General features: G+C 54.2%; 1 protein-coding gene across 3 annotated transcripts in view; it reads right to left on the bottom strand.

Moving 5' to 3' along the window:
• FBXO31 (F-box protein 31) overlaps positions 1-12,003 on the bottom strand; it is a 34,392-nt gene that overhangs the window by 15,416 nt on the left and 6,973 nt on the right. For 2 of the 3 annotated variants that reach the window (XM_070451426.1, XM_070451425.1), the window contains exons 2-3: positions 8,033-8,104; positions 5,005-5,091 (exon numbers count right to left, since the gene is read on the bottom strand). In XM_070451426.1, coding sequence (XP_070307527.1) covers positions 5,005-5,091; positions 8,033-8,104 — 159 coding nt within the window. The remainder of the gene's footprint in view (positions 1-5,004; positions 5,092-8,032; positions 8,105-12,003) is intronic. The other variant, XM_070451427.1, reaches the window with a different exon arrangement.

The raw sequence follows: 12,003 nt of genomic DNA, 5'->3' as shown, positions 1-12,003 counted from the left end.
AAAGGGGAGTTCCTTCTTCTGCTTTAAAACCAGCATCTCTCTGAAAAAAGGTCCAGCCTCCCATGCGTGCCGAGAGCAGCAGCTGTCTCTGGACTGCAAGCTCTATGCAGGTGAGCACACAAGGGTTGCCCCTGGCTGCTGCCAACACGAGGCTGGCCCACCCAGCCTGGGCCCCCAGGACAACTGGAGGGAACGTCAGAGACCACCCGCGTCAAGTGGGCTGGAAGCGCGCTGGCCCAGAGGCACACGATTCCCTAAGATAACGTGATACCTGTGTTTTACAACACATTCTTCAGAAAGTCTCAGGGTTAGTCCAGCAGAAGCGACCTGAAAGACTCAACACAGCCCGGCGGCCCTCGGACTGAAGCGTCTACTTGAGTCACACGAAACTCCAGGGTGAGGAGGGGGAGGCAGCGCCGAGTGCGTGGGGGCTTTCTGTGCCCAGCCTGCTGGGAGGCTGGCTCTAAGGCGCCAAGGCCACAGGATGGAACAAGCACGGACAAGCTCAAGCGCCTGCCCTCGGGCTCGCCTTTGACCCAAGCCCGCACTCTGCCTCAGGCAGAGGAGGGGCCCTCGGGTTTAGGACAGAGTCTCCAGCACCTCCTGGCCCAGGCGCTCAACACACCCCAGGGCTCCCCAGCCTGGAGAAGGATCCCCAGCTCAACAAGCCCTCCTTCCACTGTCTCCAAACACGCATTGACCACTCAAGACAGGCGAGTAAACAGGATTCAGTCCCACTTACTGAACGGGGCTGGAGAAGGAAATGGCAATCCACTCCAGTATTCTTGCCTGGAGAAATCCATAGACAGGTGAACCTGGCGAGCTACAGTCCATGGGGTCACAAAGAGTCGGACATGACTGAGCGACTAACACACACACACACATGCTGAATGGGACACACGTGACACCGGCTCACGAGCAGACAGCGGGCTTGGGACCTGAGCCAGCGAGTGGACGGGATCAGACCCTTCCAGGGCTTTCCCACCAGAAGCACGTGTGCTCAAAGGGCCCAACTCCTAGGAATCCAGGGAAGACAGGCCTTCCAGTTCACAGGCGAAGGAACCAGAAACCAGAGAACCACACTAACTCAGTGAGAACAATGAAAATGGTCCTGGTCTCAGCCCCACAAAGCAGGACTTGGGCATTCCAGAAGGAGCAGCAGCTCAGAGACCCTGCCAACCACCAATCCCCAAGGTCAGCACTGTTGTGTTCAGAAAACCAGCCCAAGCTCTCAGGTCACCCTACTACCACTACCACAACAGAAACAATGGTCCAAGATGGCTAAGGGACCTCTCAGCCCAGGAGCTAACAGAAAAACACTCTGTCCTAGTCAGGGCCAGCCAACTCTCATCTGCCAAGGGGAAGGGCCACTTAATAAGCCAAGTGGGAAACACCAACACACTCGACAACACCCAGCCTAAAAGACCCAACTCTCCCCGACATGAGCTGAGACTGAGCAGTCTCTTCCCTGCTGTCCTGCCAGCAGCTGCCACTGCCCACCACACTCAGGGCAGCCAGCCCACCACCCAGCAAGGCCGTAACATCATTCTTGAATCACTACATCTGTCGTGCAGAACTGAGGTTTCAGGCCCAAAGGAAAACCCTACATGCAACTGATGGTATCGCCTGTCAACTGCTAGAAACTCTTGGTAGCTGGAATAAAATCAAAGGAAAAAACACTTCCAAACTCACTCTGTGAGGCTGGCATGACCCTGATACTAAAACCAGACAAGGACACCACAAGAAAAAAAATTAAAGGCCAATATTCCTGCTGGACACAGATGCAAATATCCTCAACAAAGTATCAGCAAACCAAAAAGGACCACACACCATGATGAAGGGGGTTTTATCCAGGGATGCAAGGATGACACAACATCCGCTAATCAAGCAATGCGACACACCACATTCACAAAATGAAGGCTAACAACCACGTGAGCCTCTCCATACACGCAGAAAAGGTCTTTGACAAAATGCAACATCCATTTATGATAAAAAGGATATGGAGAGAACATACTTCAACACAATAGAGGCCATGTGTGACAAACCCACAGCCAGCAGCACATTAAACACGAAAAGCAAAAAGCTTTTGGAAAAAGACAAGGATGCCCACTCTCCCCATGTTCATTCAGCGTAGGGTTGGAAGCCCAAGCCAGAGCAATCAGGCAAGAAAAAGAAATAGAAGGTGTTCACGTTGAAAAGGAAGAAATACAACTGTCACCATTTTGCAGATGACATGCAAAAGTGAAGTCGCTCAGTCGTGTCTGACTCTTTGCGACCCCATGGACTGTAGCCTACCAGGCTCCTCCGTCCATGGGATTCTCCAGGCAAGAATACTGGAGTGGGTTGCCATTTCCTTCTCCAGGGGATCTTCCCGACCCAGGGATCGAACCCAGGTCTCCCACATTGCAGGCAGACGCTTTAACCTCTGAGCCACCAGGGAAGCCCACTATACCCTAAAGACACCACCAAAAACTTAGACTGAATAAATGAATTACATAATGTGGCAGGATACAAAATCGATACACAGAACGAAGTCAGGAGAAACATCCCACAGACACATACTCTCCTCTCTCAGACACACATCCCGCTGGTGCCCACAGCCCCTTCCAGGAACACCCTTCTGCTTTATCCTTACTGATGGTCTCCTGCCTTTCTCCATAGCCATTCTGCAATGTGTTCTCAGCTCCGCTTGGCAGACTGGTCTTTGGAGAGGCCTTCCCCTCCAACGACTCCACCCCGTGTCATCTATACCTGAGGATTAAAAATGGCCTGGCCATCTCCTCACCCGTGGGGCTGATGTTCCACCAAACACCTCATGTCTACTTGAGCAACCTGGAGCACTGCCGGAATGCTGGGTCTGAGCCTCAAAACCCAGAGCCCTATAGGTGCACGAGGTTATTTTTAAGTTCAAAGTGCACCATCGATTCACACACACAGACATGTGCTAGAACCATCGTAAAGGCAACACACACACCCCCAGTACAATCCCAACATCTTACAGACATGGATTGTCAAGACTGTCAGTTAGCTACACACACACACACACACACACACACACACACACACACCCCAAGAGGAGATGATCTGGGACACAAGGCTGCAGAGAGTCTCTCAGGTCCAGGGGAATGCGGCGCAGAAGACTTCCGGAGACCTGGGGACCTGAGGCCCCACAGCTCCAGGCAGAGCCCAAGTGGACAAGGCAGAGTCCAGGGCCTCGCTCCTCATAAGCCAGTCATCACAGCAGACGCCTCTGGAGCTCGGGAGAGCATCAGAGCACGGACGTCAAGAAGCCCACAGTTAGGACACCTTAGGACACCAGAACCTGGAACAACACCTGGGCGTACAGAAGCTCAACTTCAGTTGAAATTGATTTTTCTTTTTTTCACGCATGCTAATTTTCCCGATAGTCTAGCAGACCATCTAAAATAACAGACCAGTTATCTGAGAAAGGCAACCAATGCTGACAACTGGTTACTGTCACTGCTCTAGATCTTCCAGGCCTTCTGCTGCGCTTTTATAACTACACTAACAGCTTGAGGCACCAGCAGTCCCCTGATAAACCAGGTCCTAAACGTAGCGTCAGCTAGAAACAATGGGGACAGCGCACATGCGGCTCTGGTCCAGACACTCGAGATGTGGTCTCCCAGAAGCAGGGTGAACCATCGGGACTCAGGACACATACTCATCACTGCAGGAAGCTTCTTTCCACCCTCTGGGCACAGAAAAGGACACCCCTCAAAACCACTTGAGGCACTTCCTGGTCCTGGTCACCCCTAGAGGCGCGTCAGAATTCCACATCAGCCTGACAGCCTAAGCCCTGGAAGAAGCCTGTGACAGCCCCATGACACGATAACCTCTAAGTGCTCGTCTGTTTGTGTCTAGAAGCCCACGACACCTGGTTCCCCTCAGCACAGCCAGCGCCATCGATCCACTGTTCTCATCAAAACCCGGAGCATCACTGTCTGTCCCATGGGGCTGCAGACGGCGCCTGGCTCACTGACTGCTGGGCGGGGGGTGGACAGCACAGCCCAGGACAGAGTGCTCCAGAGAGCCCACTCCCAAGAGGGCCAGAAAAGGAAAAGAACTCACGTCTTCAGCTGGCCAGCCCAGCCTGGGCTTGTGGTGACCACTCCCGCACCAGTCCCCTGGGCCTGGGTGACACATGAGGCGGCTTTATTAGTGCACAGTGCCCACACAGCGCCCCAGAGCACGCTGCCCACACCCGGGCAGCCCTGCCTAGACTCTGGGATGACCCCTGAGTAAAACAGGACTGACCAGCACATGGAGTCTGGTGGGGTTTCGGAGAAATTCCACTGATGACTCTACTCTCTCTGTTCTAAGCAGATTTTGTTGGAAACTATGCTTTTCTAAGACTCAGGAGCGGGTCTGCTCAACGCAGATGATGCTGGGCCCTGGATGCCCGGGGGCATGGGGAAAAGAGCAGGAGGGGACTCCCTGTGCTTCTTGAAAACATGAAAACAGCTTCCGGTGCGTCCTGGCTCAGCCCAATACAGAGACAGCATTCGTCCCCGTGGAACACGGCTTAGGAAGATGTCTGGAGCTCAAGTGGTGCCCGTCAAAGGAGAAAATACCCACCATTTCTAGGTACTTTTGTTGCGTGTGTATATGTGTGTGTAAACTTTTTACATTGACATCTACTGTTAACACGTGATGACTACAAAGCCTGGATGTGAACACTCACACTTCATCTCTGAAGAGGTAGGTTTTAAGGCTCCTACTGTTTCAAGAAGCAATAAATGTTAAAATACACAGCAACACACGCTCGTGCTTGCTACAACCCCAAACCCAAAGCGGCTACGGAAACCCAGCCCATTTGTATAGCTGCCCCAGGGACGCCACTCAGGAGGTGAAAACCAGCAAAAGCCAAGGAGGTCAGCCCGCTGCCAGGACCAGAGCCTGAGTGACAGGCCCTACCGGCAGCATCTCGGCCGTGCTCGCCACAGAAGCGGAAGCCGGGGTGGGGCTGGGGGTGGGGGTACGTACGGCAGGTGTACACGTCTCTGTACTCCATGTGCTCGTAATCGGGCAGAATTCTCATGAAACGTCCCGACTTCACGCGCGGGTTTATACCTGAACAGACACAGCAGGCAAGGGGCTGAGGGGGCTTCCGCCTCCTCGACTGGACTCACCACACGCTCACCCATGTCACACACTTCCCTTACGTCCTCGACCCCCGGAACCTGCGGGGGCACTCGCCATGGTGGCAGGCCTGGCCAGGAGGAATCGTGATGACAGGCATTGCTGCCAGTCAGTGATCCATGCTGGGGACTCTCCACGACAGGCCCACTCGGGACTCCCCCAACCCCACGCTCTCTCTCCGTCACCCACCACGATAACCAGGCTCGCTGAGCAGGGAGGGCAGAGGTCATACTCACAGATATTGGGGTGACTGTGTAGGGAGCCCTGTGTCCCAGCTAGGATCCCAGGCTTGCCCGGTGCATACCTGGCATGTCCTTCACCTGCTGTGTTTGAGCGTGCTGGTTGTGCTGAAGGACAGTACTTGCCAGCCCCCGAACTCAGTCAGACCCCTCGCTCCTGAATCAAGGTAGCTGGGCCCACTATCTAAGCAAGAGAGGGGTGACTTTCTTCCATCACCTCTTCCGGAAGCTAAGGACAAGGTCCTCAAGGCAAACTCAAAGAAACACGGTTCTGGGGCTGTGAGGATGGAAGCTGAAGCTCACGCTGGCGGGGGCAGATCAGACACTCTGGGAAAGTGTTTGGATAACAGACAATGCAAACTGTCCTCTGCATTTGGCAACCACTTTCGAGGGTTTGCGAGCCAGCAGTTACAACCTCTCCAGATGTCCTGCTTTGCCTGTGACCTCGCTGTGGCCCTGTCCCCTCTTGCTGGACCGCCCCTCTCCTCCTCACCTGCCCATCCACTGTGCCCAGACATCCCTTCCACAGGACAGCTGCCCCAGCCCCTTTGCCCACAGCTGAGATGAGCTCTGCGGGGGCCTTAATTTCTCATGCGTGCTCTCCCCCGGGAGCTTCAGCCCCAACACCAGGCGGATGTGAGCCTCCCTCCAGGACTATTTCAGGGCTTACAGCTCTTACAGGGAACTCAAGTCACTTTGTCATGATATCATCAAATGGCCTAACAAACTCAAGTGGCCAGATGATAAGAACTTGTCGTATTAGACCCTCAAGGAAACAGCTGACCATTTCCCAAATCCAGGAAGCCTCTCGTTTCTGTGCTCACAGAGGCTGCTATGGCCAGTGTGGTTCAGACAGATACCAATGTCCACAGCGAGGGTGGCCTCCTGGACTCTCCGGACTTAAAGACTCTGACTCTGGGGAGCAACACTGGAGCCGAGAGCGGAGCGGGGCCCTGGCGACACCCCCAGGACAGAGGGCAGGAGGAGAGGGTACACAACCAGCTCTCCACCCCTGGAACTCTGGGCTTTGCAGGATTCAAAGGAGCACTGTTCTCGTCCCTAAGACCAGAGGACTGGAAGGAACTCCATTTTCCCAGGAGTGACCACTAGGGCCCCCAGATCCACTTGCCCTGGAGACACGTCTTCTTGGGGAGTGGGACATGGAGCAGAGGTCAGAGAGAAAGCCAAAGTGCGAACGTGTACAGGGAAGGAGGAGCGGGAAAGCCTGTGCAGACCATCACTGGGTCCAGGACCAAGGACAGGTGTGGGGGTGGGCGGGGGGGGGCAGGGATGGTGGCTATGGTGGGCAAGGATGCAGCCCAGGGGGGGTGCTGGGAGGCAGCAGAAGTAGGGCCGGGACATGCAGGGCTCCGGTGGGAGCGGGGGCGTGGGGGGGACGTGGCCGCCTTGAAGGTACAGTTGAGCATCAACACCAAGAACAGCCTGTGTCCAGGGTGCCTGGGCTCCTCAGGGGAAGATCCATGGAGACCCAGAGACTCTGACAGGAGATTTCCCAACTCGTGAGCAACTCTAACCCAGGGACACCTGCCAATCTAACACCCCCCCAAGTGGTCATGGGACTGAGGTAGAGAGAAGTCTGAGGGGATGAGGAAGTCAGCGTGGATTCAGGGGCCAACCGTGGCCCACTCTGCTTGTGCAGCGGGTGTGGGCCACGTGAGGAGGGCTGGCCTCCCAGGAAGCCCCCCGTACTGAATCACAGGTGTTCCCACACAGCAGCCCGCCCCGGCTCCCCAGGAAGCCCCCCGTACTGAATCACAGGTGTCCCCACACAGGAGCCCAGCCCTGGCTCCCTAGGGAAGCAGCTCAGGGAGAAGCACCACCTGGTCTGCATGTTCTCTGCACAACTGGTACAAAGTGCAAAAGACAGTGAAAACCAAACTCTACCAAGGTGCTTTAAAGATGAACACTTAAGGTCCTTTCCAGAGAACTCAGCAGGTCTCCCTTAGGCCAAAGGTCTTTCTTACACTGTCCTTTACAACCCAGCCCCAAGGGTTAACAGTGCATCCCACCCCAGCCCAGGTAGGGAGAGGCGGGCTACCCCGTGGGACCCTGGGTGGCATCAGTGCCAACAGCCTCACACCTGAGGGAGGGCCAGAGAAGAGATGCTTGGGGCAGGGGCTCTGGGCATCAGGGAGCATTGCTGGCAACTCTGGAAGGCAAAGTGGTGGAGACAAGAAATGGGGGCGGGGACTGGGGGCTCACCACTCCTGCAGGAAACGAGCCGAGGAAGGACAGGGGCTAGGGCAGGGAGGAGGGGCCCAGCTGCTGTCACACGTCATGGTCACTCCTGCTGCCACGTCCCCAACCAGGCTGCGGGCCAAGACCCAGAAGGGGGTACCTCTGAGCCCCCCAGAGCTGTTTTCAGGGCGACCATGTCTCCAGATAAATGACACCTGATGCACTTGTGCTGCAAAATCAGGGTCATGCTTTGGCCAGAAACGGGGAGAAGAGAGCCCCAGTGCTGTCATGCCTGTGCTGGCTCCACAGTGTCACCTCTGACTTTAAGGGGGCCTCTGAGAACTGGCCCGTGGGCTTTTACTTTACGTGGGTGCTGCTCAGTGAGGGTCAGCCTCTGGAACCAGTCAGTGGGAGACGACAACAGAGTAACTTACGCTTGGCATAGACGTCTCGACAAGACACGCCCGTGATCTCCAGCTTCCGCAAGTTTTCACAAACGCCGTACTCTGTAACAAGAAACGTTTGCTGGGAATTACAGTCAAGAAAAGCAGCAGCAATAGAAAGACTAGGGGAGGGGATGGGGTGGGCATGCCTCAGCCTTGGCCGTGTCCTCCAAGCCTGACCCTTCTCCCACTGTGGAGGTTTTACAGACCTTCTCCACACTCAGTCAACACCTCACTCAACGGTGAAGCCACTGTTCTATTTTTAGACAACATCACTCTGAATGAAACGGCAATCTGCATTGTCTGTTCTGATAAGCTCTGGAAACCTAATCGCTCAAACCCACAACCAGACAACCAGCTCATGAACACGGTGAATGCTGTGTGTTCCCATGGAAATGAGACCATCACTGGTGTCCTGGTTCCACAAAGGCCCCCAGACCCAGGTGCAGCCACTGACTCTGAAGTGAAGACACAGCTGGGGCTGCCCAGGGTAGCCTTGAAGCAAAACCCTGATACTACCTCCATGACAGCACTCTACCCCACCTCAAACAGGGGCCCCAGGCTCAGAGAGGTTGGTGACTCAGCAGTCCTTCCAGAAGGCCAGCAAAGGGCTGTCCACCTCGTCACACCACAGCCCCTCCCGCTGCCAAGGCCTGGTCTTTTCAGTGGAACATCTGACGTCAACCCAATGCTTCTATGGCTGCGAGGATTTCGACAGTGTCCCAGCCAAGCTCAAGCTGCAGACAGTGAAGCAGCCACTTGGGGCAAGGCGGTCACCACCTGGCAACCTCCCTGAGACCGGGCCTGTTTCTCTGCCTCCGCTGCTGACGAACAGCCCATGGCCTGGCTCGTGATCACACAAAAGCACACGTGCTACCCTCCTGCCAAGAAGAATGTGGACTCCACTCCAGAGAGTCATGCAAGTCGCAAGAACTTGTGAGCAACTTGATAGTGAAACATGTTGTGTGTGACCTGGGGCAGGGGTGACACCTGCATGTCACATGAGTCACCAGCAACCGAGAGGCCCCAAACCCTCTCAGACCACGTGGGGGACCAGATGGAAGGGCCACTCCCGCCCTGGCCGGCGGTCGAGCTGGAGTGGGTCGCCCCACACTGGACGGCCTTCATGAGTTCCCACCACGGCCAGGCGGCCACCTGACAACCACGGGGCTGTCACCACCTTGGGTGCTCCCCATAAACAGTGTCCTTCCCTTGCACCAATGACAGTGTGCTCCAAAACTGTCACCACACAAGACCGGCACCTCGGTCTGTATGCTGTGTGGTTCTGAAAGGACAGCTCCTCCCCTGGCTTCCAGCAGCAACCAGTGCACGTGGTCAACAAGACCTGCCTCTTATTGCCTCGCAGACACGATGGACATGATGGTTTGGGAGCCCACTAGGGGGCAGGGGATGGGGAGACTTCTCCTCTGAACTGTGCACTCTTTTTTTTTTAATTTATTCTCTCATTTATTCTTTTTTTTTTAATTTTTTTTACTGAAGGATAATTGCTTTACAGAATTGTGTTGCTTTCTGTCAAACCTCAGCCTGAATCAGTCATAGGTATACATATACCCCCTCCCTTTAGAACTTCCCTCCCATCTCCCTCCCCATCTCACTCCTCTAGGTTGATACAGAGCCCCTGTTTGAGTTCCTTAGCCATACAGCAAATTCCCGTTGCACTTTTGTGATACACGCAGACACTGCTGGTCAGATGCAGGGCACAGACCAGAGATGCACCCCCACGTGCTCCAGCAGCCTGTATCTCCTTGAGGCATCGGTGCCGCCCCACGCACACCTCCCAGTGCCGAGTTGCTGAAGGCAGGTGACCTGGTCTGTCATTTTCCCGTCTGAGTCCAGCAATCGCCCAACCTGAGGGAAACAACGCGCTGCCTACCAACAACCGCTCGAACTCTGGATGACTGAAACACTGTGAATCTCTCTGCACAATGTGTCAAGAAAAGGCGCTGTTAATAGCACCCAGGAGACAAACCTGCACGAGCGGACAAACCAACCACAAAAAAAGCCACTGACAATGGGAAGGAAAGCAAAGGTATGACACAGTGCTAATAACTACGGCAGTGCTCAGTGGGCTTTCCTCAATGCTCCCCAAAGATGATACATTCACCAAAGCAGAACAAATTGGGTCATTCTGACCCAAATGTTCCTGCAAGAAATGTTTGGTATTTTCCACATGATGGGAAAGACTTTTATTTTTAAACAATGGCTAGGAACAATTCCACATCCCCTGATAGTTCTATAAACCTTTCCGTAAGTCACTGGGGAAATGCCATAAAGTAGCGTTAAGACCAGTGCACCTACACAACCACGGAGCCTCCCTCCCAGAAAAACTCACCCTTCTGCCCAAGATGGTTACAGTTAGCACACCAAACCATGCTGCCCACAGCTGCTTTCTAATTGCCAGCAATTCAAAAACTTTCCTTGCTAAACTAGTACATCAGGCAGCTTGTGAAAGTCTTTTTTGAAAGTGTCTGCTCTAAAACCAGCAACACAGTCTTAAAAAAAAAAAAAAAAAAAAGGTTGGGAAAGGGGGAGAAAAATGGATGGCTGAGCTAGACTTGAGGAAATTTAAACATAGAATCCAGCTATTACCCTATTTCTGAGTGCATTCTCAAAAGAGATTAAAGTAGACTCAGAGATGTGTGTTCACCCTTGCTTATAGCAGCACTGTTCACAATAGCCAAGAAGTGGGGGCAACCCCAGTGTCCATTGATGGATAACAGATAAGCAAAACAGGTCCATCCTCATAGTGGGATATTACTCAGCCTTAAAAAGGAAGAGAGGCAGACACCCGACACAGCCTGGCTGAACCTTGAGGACGCTGTGCTGAGTGAGATGAGCCCATCACAAAAGGGCAGTATTGTATGGTCCCACTGATACAAAGTCCCCAGAGGGGCCAGATTCATAGAGACAGAAGGTAGAAATGGAGGGTGCCAGGCGCTGGGGGAGGGGAAACGGGGTGCTACTGTGTCGTGGGGACGGAGCATCCGCTGGGGAAGATGGAAAAGTTCTGGCTATGGTGGTGATGGCTGCACAAGCATGTGAATGTATTAATGCCACTGAACTACCCACTTCAAAAAGGTCAAAGTGGTACATTTCACTTTGTGTATATGTTACCACAATTTAAAAAAAAATCAAATTGCCACTTCAAAATATTCCAATCAGGAAATTTCCAAAAAGCTATTCAACGCGTGTCGCCAAAAGGGAAAAACAGGCCAGGAATCTGGGCTGAGTCAACACTGAAGCTGCATCCTCCCGTGACCCGACCACCAGGGGCTCCTGGCCCTCCTCACTCCCTTCCCGTCCAGTGAGGTCCTCCCTGTCCAGGTCTTACCCAAGCCCCCACCCACAGACGTGTTTTTTACTGTGCAGGAGGTCTTTTCTATCTCCACGGGCAGGGACGGGTGAGAGTTTTCTCCTTCTCTCTTTTCCACTCTCTTGCCCCTACAGGAGGACCCAAGGGTCACATGCTACTTCCCAAGACCCTGGAAGAAAAGACAGAGGTGAATGGAGCCAGCACCTGTGCCTGCCGTGGCTGGGATGTGCAGGCGCTCTGTGTCAGAACCAAAGGTGACAAAGTTAACGACATCCTTCCACAGGTTGCACCAGTCCTGGAGTCTGTGGTTACAGGGCACTCAGCCCCATGCTGCAATAAAGGCCACTCAGGAGGGCTTTGCCATGCTGGACGGCCACAGTGCCAGGACCGACTCTGATGCAAGTGAGGGGTACACGGGATGAGAGTGGGAACGGGGGGCATTCTGTTCCTCCAGAGACAGGGGTCCAGGGCGACGCAGGAGCACTGACAGGCTCAGGCAGCCAAGCGCCCAGATGGGGCGACCTGTGGGTGGAGCCGGCAGAGACAGACCTGGAGGCACAGGTGGGGGTCCAGTGCAGAGGCCACTGCACTGCCAGGCAAGGCAAAGGCAGAAGAAAAGCTGGGGGGG

This window comes from Odocoileus virginianus, chromosome 20 (genome assembly GCF_023699985.2).
Source record: "Odocoileus virginianus isolate 20LAN1187 ecotype Illinois chromosome 20, Ovbor_1.2, whole genome shotgun sequence".
In the NCBI taxonomy this organism is placed as follows: Eukaryota; Metazoa; Chordata; class Mammalia; order Artiodactyla; family Cervidae; genus Odocoileus; species Odocoileus virginianus.
This window is presented reverse-complemented; position numbering and strand designations above follow the sequence as displayed.